Source organism: Rhinolophus sinicus, linkage group LG04, assembly GCF_036562045.2.
Source record: "Rhinolophus sinicus isolate RSC01 linkage group LG04, ASM3656204v1, whole genome shotgun sequence".
NCBI lineage: Eukaryota > Metazoa > Chordata > Mammalia > Chiroptera > Rhinolophidae > Rhinolophus > Rhinolophus sinicus.
Window position 1 is genome coordinate 147,049,922 of NC_133754.1, and position 15,775 is coordinate 147,065,696.

General features: G+C 38.9%; 1 protein-coding gene across 3 annotated transcripts in view; it reads left to right on the plus strand.

The window, feature by feature from the left end:
• The window catches only part of PCSK5 (proprotein convertase subtilisin/kexin type 5), a 404,636-nt gene that overhangs the window by 280,231 nt on the left and 108,630 nt on the right, over positions 1–15,775 (plus strand). The window contains exon 21 of one of the 3 annotated variants that reach the window (XM_019736690.2): positions 620–3,265. The exons of the other annotated variants lie outside the window; for them this stretch is intronic. Coding sequence (XP_019592249.1) covers positions 620–735 — 116 coding nt within the window. The 3' untranslated portion in view covers positions 736–3,265. Of the gene's footprint in view, positions 1–619; positions 3,266–15,775 lie in introns of those variants that run through there. 3 annotated transcript variants of the gene reach the window in all.

A 15,775-nucleotide genomic window follows, 5' to 3' on the forward strand; every position in this document is an offset into this window, starting at 1 on the left:
ACGCATACTGTTACTACTTCTCGCATTGAATTTAATTCCAGTTCAAAATTGCTTCAAAAAAATTGTTCAATATTCAAAGGAAAGTTACTGCACATGCACAGAAACAAAACAGCATTTATATACGTTTTAAAAAATACTTTCAATAAGCATAAAATTAAAATTCTAATTTGTATGTGAATATTGTGTCAGCATTTAATAAAAAACATTTTTGTCATGGTAGTACTTAAAATAGTGGTGCATCTTAAATCCAGTGTCTTAGAGCCAATGAAATATAGTATAAACGACTGTATACTCTCTGCTATAGGTAATTCTAAAAATAAAAATTCCTTGATTATTATTGATTTCTAATTTATTCTTTTTTCTAATCTTTTTTTTTTCCTTTCACAAATGGATACCAATCACATTTCCCGTTGGACTGCAATATCTCTCCTTGAAAAACAATGCTGTTGACTGAAATCACTTTGGGTGGACCAAATTTCCTCCTTGTTGACTGCTCCTGAATGATCTCTTCCAACCCCTCAATCTGCCTCTCTGGCCAATCAAAACCTTCTTCCGTGTGTGTACATCATGCTGCTCTCGTCCTCAACTCCCCCTCTCTCTTGCTGACTTCCTGGAAAAGCAACGGAAGAGTCCTGGGCGGAAGGAGGCTTCTGTATGCTAGTGAAAAAGAATAATCTGTGCCAACGGAAGGTTCTTCAACAACTTTGCTGCAAAACATGTACATTCCAAGGCTGAGCTGCCATCCTAGATTTCTTTGTTCCTGTAGACTTATAGATTACTCCATATTATTATTAAAAAGAAAAAAAAAAGCAAAAAGCAAAAAAAAAAAAGCAAGCCACCTCTCTCTTTCTTGCTCTCTTTTTCTCTCTCTCTCAAATTTGTGCAGGGAGATGGTGAACTGTTTTGTCAGAACTTAAATGGAAAAAAAAATAATAAACCTACAACAAGCCTACCTTTTATAACTGGGTGTTTAGTGCTAAACAGCCAGGACCACAGAGACAGTATTGTATGACCAAAGCATTCGATGCCAAAATTTGACGTTAAAGTAATGGTTTGATTTCCTGCCCTGGTTTTGAAGGTCCATGTTTTCCCTTTTGCATTACTTGCTTGTTTCCCCCCTTTGAGACGCCTAAAAATACCTTTCAAAAAATCACAAGCGTAGACATAGATCAAAATGAAACAAAAAGCTCTTCTTGCATTAGTCATCTTCCATGCTTGAGTCCATCAATGGGGGAAATGGCAGAAAACTGGACCTAAGGGCATTAAGAACATCCCGTAGAGTTGTGTTCTGTGTCATTTGTCTTAGTTTTTCACAGTTGAACATTGAAACTTTCCACACATAATTGACTTCATGCATTATGTAGTTTTGGCATTATGCTCACTTGATAAGTCTGCTCCACTGGTTTCATCAGATAGACTTGCTGCTACTGGCTTTTCCATTGTAGATTGGGTTATTTTACATGTAGCTGGTCAAATGGGATCACTCTGCATAGTCAAATTGGTGATGGATAGAATGCAAAGTTACACAAAATAGCGAGACGGGTCCACCTCCCCTGAAGTCCAGAGTGTTCACTTCGTAGTCCCTGCACAATCTCTTGGTGCTATCTAGCCATTATCCCCATAGCATTTTTTAAAAGGCCATCAGAAATTCCATTTGTTGTGGTGGGAAGCATTTTGGATTTGATGTAGGAAATTTTTTTCCTGGAGTCAAAACTTTCTAAAAGGTCCTGTATTTTTTAAGAAATGGAATTTATTTAAATAATATTTAAGCTCGTGCCCACATTGGCCGGGCCACATTTTTCAATGGTGCTTATTAGAAGTTTTTTCATCTTCTCATTTTCAGAAAATAAAACTGGAAATTGAATATGGGCGGCATGACTGTACCCTCCTGGTTCTGTTATTTTCCCACTCCTCTATCCTTCTATAACTGTGCTATGTTACACCTGTACACTGAATGTCATTGAGATCATCTGTTTTCTTGGAAATGTCTTCCCTGGTTTTCTATGACTCCTTAAACACATCCTGGAATTTAGCAGACCGAATTATGCAAAAACTATTTTGGATCAGTGGTCAAAAATGAGGAAGCCTGATAGATCTTTTTACCAATTCTGACTTTCTCTGTTTAGGGAAGGGTAGACTAATCAAGTTTCCTCATATTTTCATATCAAAGCTCCATTGGTGACCTCATTTGCTTCGGGTGTGACTAGCCATCTCACAGCCTTTATTTTTACTTCCACAATGTCACTGGCCTCACAACTGAGAAGAGGAATGGTATCAATAAAGATTATCCTAGGAAAGAGCTGGGACATACATGCTAAGGTCCCCATCTAAGCAACAAGCTAGGAAAAAGCCTACCTTGAAAATATTCATTCCCAGACATCAAAGTTAGCATCCAACCCAAGGTGAATAATAAATAAGTAAATAGTTTAATGAACTTCTTACTTAGCATTGGAGAGGTAATGAGTCACATAATGATTTATAAGTAACTAAGGAATCAACTGATTTGCTGGGAAGTTTTCCTCTTCCTAACACCTTAGGCCCTTCTGACCTAAAGAAAGCAAGTTAATCCTGGGTACGGCATATAGAGTCATCCATTTAAAGACACAGTCTTTAAATGGACAAATGTAAGCACAAGCCTAAAGCAAGTTCAAGCAGGTGGCAAAACCAGATTTGCCTGCGAAGGAATCCATTTAATGAACCATCCCATAATATTTCAGGCACAAAGTTACTATAATAGGAAAGATAAAAATGATGTGTGTGTTCTTAGAGAAATAGCCATCAATATGACAGCCAAGTTCATCAGCTCCACCAATGTGTGTTCCATTTCCCACTGACCATCAGGTGCACATCATGGAAATACTGGTTTAACTACTAGTGTGTTACTGCCTCGTTTCTCTACAGAATATTATTAACTAGAACATAATGCTTTCAAAGTTTAAGTTAATGTTATATATTATGTATAAATATATATATTCATAATGAGATATATGTAATGGATAGTACAAAGTTTGGAGACATAACAAATGCTCTAACCGTCTAGAGACAAAAGTCCTATCGTCTGTTTTCTTTTGTCTTTTTATTCTTAATTAGTGATCCATTGTTAAATCCAAATCCACTTTTACTGAAAAATACTGTACATGTGTAAAATGTTCAGTTGTTTTTTTGTAAAATATAGTAGAACGGTTGTAATTGATACTGGCCAAAATCAATGTTATTCCATATTTTATTTTTTCTATTAAATTAACCTAAGTTCCTGTTTATTTGATCTGTCGATACCCATGTGTAAACACCTCTGAAAGGGTGAGGTAATGAGAAACTTCTGTTTCCACATAGAAGCTGAATATGAAGGAAAGGGCAGGGAGGAATGAAGCATCTAAAAAAAGTTGGAAAAGAAAAGGTGAGCAGAGGTGGGAATTGAAAAGGAGGGGAAAAGTAACAGCAGTATATGAAAGGAACAGTCTAGGTTTGGTCATGAATGTATATAAAATCCTATTTTTAGAAAGGTTGTGAAAAACTTCTATAAAAGCTTTGTACAGTTTCTATCGGATTGTGCAGATGCCATCTCCATGTATCAGCCTTCTGGGCCTGCTTCTTTCCCTGGGCTTCCCCAGGCTGTGGAGAACAGTGTATAGAGAGGTGGGTACCACGGGGCTGGGCACGAGTTGGTGTGAGTGCGAACACTGTTAAAAGATGGCCTTGTACAATTTAATGATATCCTGTATAAAACTGACCGTGGCTGTATCCCTGGATGCCTAGAAGATGCCTTTGTCTAAAACAAATCTCCAGTACCTACTACAAGGTAGGACTGAATAGTTAGAAAAAGACACACACACACTCAAATGGATTATAGATCTTTTTGAGCCCTGCTTGAGCTGCAGTCTCTAGCTTTGAAGATTCAGTGCCCTGCCTTCTGGGAAAAGAAATGAGAAATCAGCAAAAGCAACAAACAAATTGAGTTCCAATTAGGTTTAAAGATCTGGGGATAAAGACCTAAGAGAGAGCCTCTGCTGTCGTTAAATCCCATTATAGGGATGGAGAGAAACTAATCTTATTGACCACGTGCTGTGTGCTTCACAGTATTGGAATACAGAGTATATATGTACTGATGGAAACATATCCTCTCTTAATTCTCACAAAAACTCTAGAGCAGAGGTCCATGCATTATCCTCTGCTTACAAATAAAAAGCTGAGGCATATGGACTTAAGTTGAGATTATGTAGCCCAACTCAATAATAAAATTTAACTGTAAGACAACAGTAAGTAGTGAATTCAAAACCTAGAATGGGACACTAAGTTATTAACTTCAGACAGGCAGAAATTCCTTTGAATTGGACTGTTCAGGGTGAGTTTCCTAGAGCAAGTGGAACTAGAATTGGATCTAGGAGGATGGGTAAGGCTTAACTAAGCAGATGGAACGCGTGTGGTAATAACATTGCCAGCAAACTTGTTGCATAAGAGATGTTCAGGGAAGCAAGTGAGTTGTTTTCATGGTTTTAATTAGTCCATTGCTACAAAGGACAATGAGTCAACATTTGATAGATTCATCAAGAAGAATCTACATTGGTATACTTTCCAGAAGATTGTGTACCCATCCTCCTCAACTTCCATACCAGTGAAAGACCTTGGTAATAATCAATATCATCTATGGATGGATTGGAATTTTCTTACTCTGCCCCACCCCCCCAGCATCAGGGACTTATCCTCATGCTGTTGATTCCTGTCAGACTCATTGTTTTCCACTCACTAGTCTACCCTTCATGTTCAGGAACTCACAAACTGAGTGCTTGGTAGAGAAGAGGAGGTGAATATTGTAGTAACTACTAAATTAAAATTCCTCAGTCAAGTGATCAGCACTGTAGGCACATCTGAGCATGGAAATATTTAACACCTTATCCCCCTCATGTAAAACGAATGTCATGTAGCTAAAACATAAGTAGGCATGCATTCTTAACTGCTTTCATATTATTGTTCAGCTTCACTCAAAGGGCAATGACAGACAGCAGCTTGACGAGTATGGACAAAATTGGAGGCAATTTTAAATTGGCCTGGCCAGTTCAACACTCCCTCCTTCCATCATCTAATACAAAATAGCAAGGGCACACGAAGGCCAGCTACAGCTTGACCTCGGCACAAGCTGAGCCCTGGACCCCAAATTCAATATGTCTCGACAATGTATAAACCTGCTTCTCTTCCCTGGTTGACATCCATTTCCAAATGTTATATTTGTCACAAACCCATAAAATTTGAATTTCTCAGCAGAATATTTTGGAACCATTGACAAATTTATCAGGGCACAGCCAGAATGGACTTAATTTCACTGTAGCTTGTTGGGGCTACTTGGAACCTAGAAGTGAGGCTGTAATCCATATATTATGTCTCCTCTGCATCATGAGAGGTGAAAATCGGGTCCAGAGTCAATTCCTGGACAAGAAGGATGCGGTTATGCAGCATCACTAAGTCTCATAGGGCCAGTCTGGGACCTGGGAATGCCAGCAGTTCCTTCCCACTTTATACCTTCAAGTGACTTAGAAAGATGTTTGACTGTCTTATTACTGAAGGATTTTCTTACAAGGTCTTCTCTAAAGGGCCATTGTTTGGGGGCAGTTGTTGCTTTTTCAGGGCCAGGTGTCAGGCAACAAAAGATATTTTGCATCCCCACTCACTAGAAATTACCAGAAACATTCCCTAAGGCCTGAATTCTAAGACCTTTTCGCATTTTAGAAAAGAACACATTATTTTAAGAATACAGTGTTTTAAGGCTGACAAGAGTTTTACTAAAATAACTTTATTTAATTTGGCCCACACAAAAATCAAAGGCCTATAGAGATGAACTCTCTGATGCAAGATTCACAGCTAGTAAAAGGGAGTGGCGGGGATTCAAGCCCACACAGCATCAAACTTCTGCACAACACTGCCTCCCCTTTTTAAGAGTGCCAGAGAATAAACAAGTCCATATTGCATATGTTACAAGGCAGGGAGTAAGAGTCTTTTCCCAAGTGCAGATAGAAAGGGCATTGTATATCTGGACTTGGCTTTTTCTCCTTCTGAGCTCAAATTAATGCTTCCATAAATAAACACTGAGTCCCTGTCGTATACCAAGCTTTGAGGTGCTTCTTGCCCTCTTCAACCTTACAGTCTAATGGAGGATGAAGACACAAAAACACATGGTTATAATATGAAACTATTTAAGTGCCTTCAAAGGGTCATAAAAAATATTGTTGGGAATCCAGAGGAAGAAGCAGCTCGTTTACCAATTAAGTACTAAAGGTTCTCTGCCTTTGCACTACAAGCTTTCCAAGGGCATCCAAAAGTAGCTTGAAACATTTTTTTAAAAAATCATTTTAGTCCCCTGTAAAATGAACAAAAATCAATGATTTTTTTCATTAAATATCTACAAAATGCAACATGTCAAACTAGCCAATTGCAACTCTTAAAGAATATATATGTGTATACATATATATATGTATACACACATACACACACACACACATATATATATATATTCACACATGCATACATACATATATATACCTTCCTGGTTCTTTCCTCAAGATTCCCTCCTGTAGATTCAAATAGCTACTTGACATTTCCCTTCAGAAGTCTACGAGGCATTTCAAAATTAACATGTCCAAAATAGCCTTCAGACTCTCCAGTCCCCTAAACATTATCACCAAATGTCTGCCATCACAGTAAATGGCATTATAATTCATCCACCCAATTGCTCAAACCTAAAATTTAAGATTATTTTTTTTCGCCCCCAAATCCAATCCGTTAGCAAGGTTCCTTTAATGACACCTCTACCATGTATCTCTAAAGGGTCTACTCCCCACTTCATAGTTGGAATTCTGGGTCAAACCACCATCATCTCCAGCCTGTATTACGGCAGGAGCCTCCTAACTAGGCTCCCTGCTTCTCTTCCTGTCCTTCCCTCTTTTCTCTTTTTCCTCTCCTTCTCCATCCATTCTCTACATGGATAGCAGAGAGTGCTATTACAAATTCAAAATCAGATTTCACCTCTGCCTATTCACTCAGAATAAAATGTGACCTCTTTACATTAGATCTTCTGACCTCTTCGCATGCCCTCTTCCCCCTTCTCCTCATGTTCTAGTCATACCAACTTTCTTTTTATTCTTCAACTTGTTTGTGCATCAAAACCCCTGCTCTTCACATGGCTGGTTTCTTATCATCCTATAGGTCTTAATTCAAAAACCACTTCCTTGGAAAGCAGCTCCCTTCATCACTCACCCCACATCTGCCAACCTTTGGTCTTTTCACAGCACTTATCACAACATGACATTCTATGGTTCATTTACTTATTTATTGTCAGTCTCTCCCACTATAACATCAGCACCATGAGAGCTGGGGCTTTGTCCATCTTGTTCACAGTTTATCTTATATAGCTAGCACAGTGCCTTGCTTAATAAATATTTGTAGAATGAATGAATAAAAAGACGTAAGAGAGAAATGGCATTTGACCAGAGTCTTGAAAGATAAGCAGGAATTCGTAAATCAAAGAAGGCAAGGATGTTGAGGAAGGAATCTCGAGAGATAAGAGACAAAAAACCCTCCATGGGTTTATGAACTGAGATGGCAGAGAGTGGGCAGGATAGGCAGCTGGAGGGAGAAGATGGAAAGATGACTGAGGTCAACTTGTAAAGGAGCTTGGATGGGTTGTTGCCCTTCCTCCACCTCCCTGTTATCCTTGCCATCAACCCTCCTTTCAGAGAGGTTAACTGACTTATTCAAGGACCCCATCAAGTCAACCCATGGCCTCCTGTCAACATATTTGAGAAGCATTCATTCAGACAGAATGCTTCTGTCCCCAGAGAATTAATTGATGGCTACACTGAGCCAACTAAATGAAAGGACAGGGTACCAAGCAGAGCTCAGCTATCAGATGAACTCACATATATGGGAGGCAGCCCATAGCTTCTCTTAGCAGTGGTATCCATGACCAGAGCAATAAATTTGGCAAGCTTAGACTTGGGAACAAGGGCCTGCTCAGAATTTTCTTTTCTTTCTAAGACAAAACCTCCTGAGTTGTCCTTACCAGAGAAGAGCAAAAGGGAAGGAAGTGATACACTAGTATCTCACATCCCAAACAATGAAAACAATACTAACAACTCCCATTTTGGAGTACTTCCTATGTGCTAAACACTGTGCTAAATGCTTTATATGGGTTTTTTCATTCAAGACTCCTAATAGCTTAATTTTATCCTCTTTCTACAAATGAGGAAGCAAATGAGATAAATGTGTGAGGCACCCCAGTAGTAAATGGAAGAGCTGGGATTAACTTAAACACAGACAATCTGATATCAGAGTCTCCAGAAGGAGAAATATAACAGCCAGGAAGATGTGTCAAAACAACCTGCAGCCATGACCATGGAGCTTGCATCAGGGTCTTAGTGGCTCTCCATATCCACAGATTCTGCATCCACAGATTCAACCAATCAGGAATTGAAGATATTTTAGAAAAGTTATGTTGTTGCTGACATGTACTACGTAGTTTGGCCTATGATGGTTACATCTGTACTGAACATGTACAGAATTTTTTTTCTTGTCATTATAAGTAATCTAGAGATGATTTAAAGTATACCAGAGAATGTGTGTAAGTTATATGCAAATACTACATCATTTTATATAGGGGACCTGAGAATCCACTGATTTGGGTATCTGGGGGTTCCTGGAACCAATCCCCCGTGGATATCGAGGGACAACTATATATATTTTAGCTGACGATATACGGTCCAGGGTTCATGTTACCTCTTATGAATACAGCAATGTCCACCCAAGGTTACACACCATGGCCACATGGTGCTTTGTGTGACCAAGCTAGGATTCAATATCAATATCATTAGAATTAGTAGCGACCAATGGGCCCTGTGAGCAAAAGAAGTCAGAATGGACCTAAGAGAAATGAGGCAGTGGCTGTTAAGAAATGAGGATGTGATGCCTCCTTTTGTGCAAATTTGTCTTTGTCTGGGAAACCATCATTTGCATTCTCTCACCCCAGATGAAATGAAGAAATAGAATGGAGATACAGGGAACATGGAGAAACATTACAATGCTGAAGTCATCACATAATAGAAATTCTGTGAGCTTCTTTGACAAATCTGGTAAAACATAAATTTTTTTCCAGGTGGTATTAAACAGGATTTTCTTGCCACATGAATCATAACTGTTACAATAAAATAAAAGTTAAACTTTAAGAAAATGTAAGGCTTTTTAGTATGTATAGGAAGGTGATTTTAAATTGACTTGGGTCATAAGAGCCACAGATATGACAGAAAGCAGAAGACATTTTGACCGTCTTCTCTCCCACTCCCATATCTGATCCATCAGCAAGTCAAGACAATTCTACCTCCAAAATATATCTTAGATCCATTTTCTGTCCCTCACCTTTACTGTCCCTATCTTACTTCTCACAATCCTGGGTCAAGCTGCTTCTAACCCGGGCTGTTGCAACACCACCTAATTAGCCTCACTGAATATACACCCTTTGTGTCCACACTCCACTGGTCCTCACCTTCTTCCTCCAATCTACTATACACAGCAGCCAGAGTGCTCTTTTTAAAAACTCAAAGCTCACAAAAGACTCCACTGTATAAAACCCTCCCATCGCTTCCCATTTCACTAGGATAAAGTTGAAATCCTTTCCATGGCCATCAAGGCCATGGTCAATCTGACCCATCCCAACTCTCAAATCCATCTCATGCCATTCTCTCCCTCTCTTCATATTTTCATCCACACTGAATTTCCTTGATTTGTCTACTCTGCTTTGTGCCTTAGACTTTTCCACATGCCTGCTTTAATACTATCCCATTCCTAATCATCTATACCTGGCTAACATTTATTTATCATCTGGACCTCAGTTTAAATGTCACTTCTTCATTTCCTGATCCTTCTAGACAAAGTTAGATCTCCTTATTATAAGCTCTCATAGAAGCCTCTACTTTACTTTCATATCAATTATATTATAAATATCTAGTCAATTGTAGGAGTACTTATTTGATGTATGTAATTCTCACCACAAAGTTTGCTCCATGGGGGCAAAGTCTATAACTGTCTTACATCTCATGAATCTAGCAGAATGTTTCTTATGGAAATAGGTACTTGACAACTCTTTGATCAATAGATGAATAAATCAATGAATGAATAATTGAGTGAACTGAGTAAGTGACAGGAAGAAAGAGCCCTGGCCCCGACACTGAGACAGCTAAGTTCTAATCTTGATTCTGTATAACTTCAGTATAGCCCTCCATGTGTCTATCCGTCAGTTTCCCCATCTGCAACATCATCTCTGTGACCCTTCCAGCCGTTCTATTCAATGTCAAAAGAAAATCCCAGGAGGTTTTATGGCGAGTCTATCACTAGCCCTAAAACACACACAAAACCTCCACACAAACTCCATAAAGCTAATGCTTTAAGATCTTGCCATGAAAAGTATGCAGTAGCAACAGAAGCTGGGAGTTGGATATTGTGGTAGCAGAGTTCTAAAGTGTCCCAAGAGTCCCATCTACAAGTTATTCACTGCTCTGAAGGGACTCTGCAGATGGAATTAAAGGATATTATCAACTGACTTTAAAATGAGATCATCCACATGAGCCCAAGGTAGAGTCAGTCAGAAAGATGCAGTGGAAGGAGGCAAGGATGGCATGAGGCAGAGAAGGGGATCAGAGAGATTCAAGAAGTGAGAAAGGTTTAACACACAGTTACTGGCTTTGAAGATACAGGAAGGGTGCCATGAGCCAAGAAATGCATGGAGCCTCTAGAAGCTGAGAACAATTCCCCAGCCAACAGGTGACAAGGAAACAGGGAACTCAGTCCTGAATTCTGCCATCAACATGAATGTACTTGGAGCAGATTCATCCCCGGAGCCTCCAGAAAGAATGCAACCTGAGACACCTTGATGTCAACATTGTAAAACCTGGAGGAGAGAAGTAGCTGAGCTACACTGCGCCCAGGCTTCTGACCTACAGAACTCTGAGAAAATAAGTACAGGTATTGTTAAGTCACAAAATTCATGGTAACTTGTTACAGCAATAGAAAACTAATACATATTAGCTTATCTGCCTGACTCCTGCCTGAGGGGCAGGCTTCTAATTAAATACATATAAAAGGGCCTGCTGTAATCTTCACCAGACCTTGGAGGGTGGTTGTTATCTTAGTGGTCTTCCTCTGCCACGCTCCAGAATGCCAGTATCTCCCAGAGGGGAGCTTTTACACATGTCTGGTGCCCCTCTTTTTTGTGGCTGCAGCCCAAGGTACACCCCTTGATCACCTTGATCACATAGCTCTGATGGCAAGCAGGGCTTGTGTTCCTAGGTCCAAGGGACTGTAATAAACAGACAGTTATTGATTGTCTACCATCCCCAGGGTACCTGTACAGACAGCAGACTGAAACACCCCCCCCAGTATTTCTGTGAAAGAAGCCTATATGTTTGTTTGGAGCTTTCCCCTGAGGGGCAGGCTTCTGGTTTGACATCTAGGGGGCTTACTTAGATGCACAACTGGGATGGAGGCTGATGGACGCCATCTTTGCACTCTCCTTCTGCCTCACTCCAAGTGGTTAGTACTTCAGGGTTAAGAACTTGTATACTTGTTGGTGCGCTGATTTTTATTCCTACCACCCAGGGGATACCTCTAGATAGCCTGGCTCTAGCAGCCAATGGGATGTATGCTTGCAGTCCCACAAAACTGTATATATTTGCATACATTAAAAGCTGTTGCCTGAGCTTTTAAAGCTCAGGTCTGGCTTTTGGATCTGGCTTCTATTCACCCTGAATCTAGGTGCTGCCTGAAATCCTCCCTTTTGAGATAGTGACAGTTCTTGGCACACCCAAAACTACTGGGATCCAGTAAAAATAAAATATGCAGCTTGAATAATCACAAAGAATCGAGAGACAACCAAGAGCTAGATCAGGGCTGAATAATGTTAATCTCCTCTGCAAGGCCACCTCTTCAAGACTGGGAGAGGTGGCTGATTTATCATATGACTAGAAACCAACACAGAGAATCAAGGAAAATGAAGAAACATAGAAATATGTTCCAAATGAACCACAACTAACTCCACAAATGACACATGCAAAGGGCAGACTGGCTGGCACCATACCCCTACTAATGTGACTCCCACTCCATGGGGACAGCCCCTGCGTAACAACTTGTACACTATAGTCACGGCCAGCCCTCATACCAGTCAGCCTAAGGGTTAAACCCACCCACCGATATGCCAACACCAACTGAGGCCGAACTACAACAGGAGAGAGAAAACAACCCACACAGGGAACACCACTGGAGCACCCAGCTCAGGTGACCAGGGAGACTGAGCAGGGAGGCTCCGCAAGACACCCTGTACATAAGGCCCACATTATCAAGGCTGGTAGATCTACCTAATACACAGAAAGAAACACAGGGAGCCAGCCAAATGAGGACACAAAGAAAAGTGTCCCAAATGAAAGAACAGGTCAAAAATCAGAAAAAGAACTAAACAAAATGGAGACAATCTATAGAGCTCAAACACTGGTTATAAGGATGCTCAATGAATTTCAGGCAAAAATAGATTAACTCAGTGAGAACTTCAACAAAGAGACAGAAAACATAAAAAGAACCATTCAGAAATGAAGAATACAATAACTGAAATAAAGAAAACACTAGAGAAAAACAACTCCAAAGTAGATGAAGCAGATGATCAAATCAGCAATCTGGAAGTCAAGGTCGCTGAAAACACCCAATTGGAACAGCAAAAGGAAGAAAAAAAAATGAAGTTAATTTAAGGGACCTCTGAAATAACATCTAGCATACCAACATTTACATCATAAGGATACCAGAAGGAAAAGAGTGAGCAAGTGACTGAAAATTTATTTGAAGAAATAATGACAGAAAACTTCCCTACACTGGCAAAAGACACAGAGAGTCTCAAACAAGATAAACCCAAAGAAGCCCACACCAAGACACATCATAATTAAAATGCCAAAGGTTAAAGACCAAGAAAGAATCTTAAAAGAAGCAAGAGAAAAGCAGTTAGTTGCGTACAAGGGAGCTCCCATAAGAATGTCAGCTGATTTCTCAACAGAAGTTTTGCAGGCCAGAAGGGAATATTTTCCCTTTGAAAATATTCAAAGAGATGAAAGGCAAAAACCTAAACCAAGATTGCTCTAGCCAGCAAGGCCATCTTTTAGAGCTAAAGGAGAAATGAAAAGCTTCCTAAACAAGAGAATAAAACTAAAGGAGTTCATCACCACTAAACCTGTATTACAAGAAATGTTAAAGGGACGTCTTGTAGAAGGAATGATCAAAAATATGAAAAAGAAAATATAAGAAAGAAAACAATTCTCACTTTCAAAGACACTTATAAAAGCAGTGGATCAACCAACAATAAAGCTAGTACAAAGGCTAAAGGCAAAAGTAGGAATACTATGTATAATTACAACAATAAAGAAAGAGATACACAGCACACAGACAATTAAAAAATAATGACAAAAACAAATGTGGAGGGTGTAAATAAAAATGGTAGTGATTTTAGAATGTGAATTTAAGCAACCATCAACTTAAAATAGACTGTTATAAACATAGCATGTTATATATGAAGCACATGGTAACCATAATCCAAAAATCTAGAAGAGATATGTAAGAAATAAAGAAAAGGAATCTGAACACAACACTATAGAAAATCATAAACATGCTAGAGAAAAAAGCAAGAGAGTAAGAAAGGAACAGAGAAAAACTACAAAAACAATCAGAAAACAATTAATAAAATAGCAATAATTACATACCTATCAATAATTACTTTAAATGTAAATGGACCAAATGCTTCAATGAAAAGACATAGGGTGTCAAAATGAGTTTAAAAAAAAAAAAAAAAAAAAACACCATACATATGCTGCCTATGAGAGATCCTCATCAGGTCAAATGACAGACACAGACAGATGAAAAAATATGTTTTATGCAAATGAAAATAAGAAACAATCTGGGGTAGCAATATTTATGTCAGACAAAATAGACTTTAAAACAAAGGCTATTACCAGAGACAAAGAAGAGCATTTCATAATGATAAAGGGTTCAATCCAATGAGAAGATATGACTCTCATAGACATCACACACACAACATATGAGCACCTAAGTACATGAAGCAAATATTGACAGACATAAAGGGAGAGATTGACAGTAATAGTAATAATAGGGACTTTAACACACCATTGACATCAATGGATACATCATCTAGACAGAAAAATCAGTAAAACAATGGCCTTACATGACACATTAGGCCAAATGGACTTAACTGATATATTTAGGACATTTCACCCAAAAGCAGCCGAATATACATTCTTTTCAAGAGCACGTGGAACATTTTCCAAGATAGATCTCATTAAACCGCAAAACAGGTCTCAATAAATTTTAAAAAATTGAAGTCACATCAAGCATCCTCTCTGATCACAGTGATATGAAACTAGAAATCAATTAGAAGAAGAAAACTGAAAAACACACAAACACAGGGAAGCTAAATAACATGTAATAAACAATGAATGGGTTAATAACAAGATCAAGGAAGAAATCCAAAGATACCTTGAGACAAATGAAAATGAAAATGAAAACAAAATGACCCTAAGTCTATGAGACACACCAAAGCAGCTCTAAGAAGAAAAATTATAGCAACATATACTTACCTCAAGAAGAAAAATCTCAAATAATCAATCTAAACTTACACTAGAAACTAGAAAAAGAAAAACAAAGCCCAAAGTAAATAGAAGAAATAATAAAGATCAGAGCAAAACTGAATCTTAAAAAAAAAAAAAGATAGAAAAGATCAATGAAACCAAGATCTGCATCATTGAAAAGATAACTAAAATTAACCTTCAGCTAGACTCATCATAAAAAAAAAAAAAGAGAGAGAGAGGGTCCAAATAAATAAAATCAGAAATGTAAGACAAGAAGTGATAGCAAACACCACAGAAATAGGATTATCAAGAAATACTATAAACAAGAAATATGTGCCAAAAATTGGACAACCTGGAAAAAATGACAAATTCCTAGAAACATAAAATCTTCCAAGACTGAATGAGGAAGAAACAAAAATCTGAACAGACTAACTACTAACAAAATCAAATCAGTAATCAAAAACAACCCCCCCAAAAAACAAAAGTCCCAGACAACATAGTTTCACAGGTGAATTTTACCAAACATTCACAAAAATTAATATTTATCCTTCTCAAACTATACAAACAAAATTGAAGAGGACAGTAGGCTCCAAACTCATTTTACGAGGCCAGAATTACCCTGATACCAAAAGCAGAAGGCATTTAAAAAAAAAATATATATATATAGGCCAATATCCTATAAACATAGATGCAAAAATCCTCAACAAAAAGTTAGCAAACCAAATTCAGCAATACATTAAAAAGACCATACATGGCCAGCCTGGTGTCTCAGGTGGTTGGAGCTCTGTGCTCCTAACTCCGAAGGCTGCTGGTTCGATTCCCACATGGGCCAGTGGGCTCTCAACCACAAGGTTGCCAGTTCAATTCCTCGAGTCCCGCAAGGGATGATGGGCAGCGCCCCCTGAAACTAAGATTGAACACAGCACCTTGAGCTGAGCTGCCACTGAGCTCCAGGATGGCTCAGTTGGTTGGAGCGCATCCTCTCAACCACAAGGTTGCCTGTTCAACTCCCGCAAGGGATGGTGGGCTGCGCACTCTGCAACTAGCAACGCCAACTGGACCTGGAGATGAGCTGCACCCTCCACAACTAAGATTGAAAGGACAACACTTGACTTGGAAAA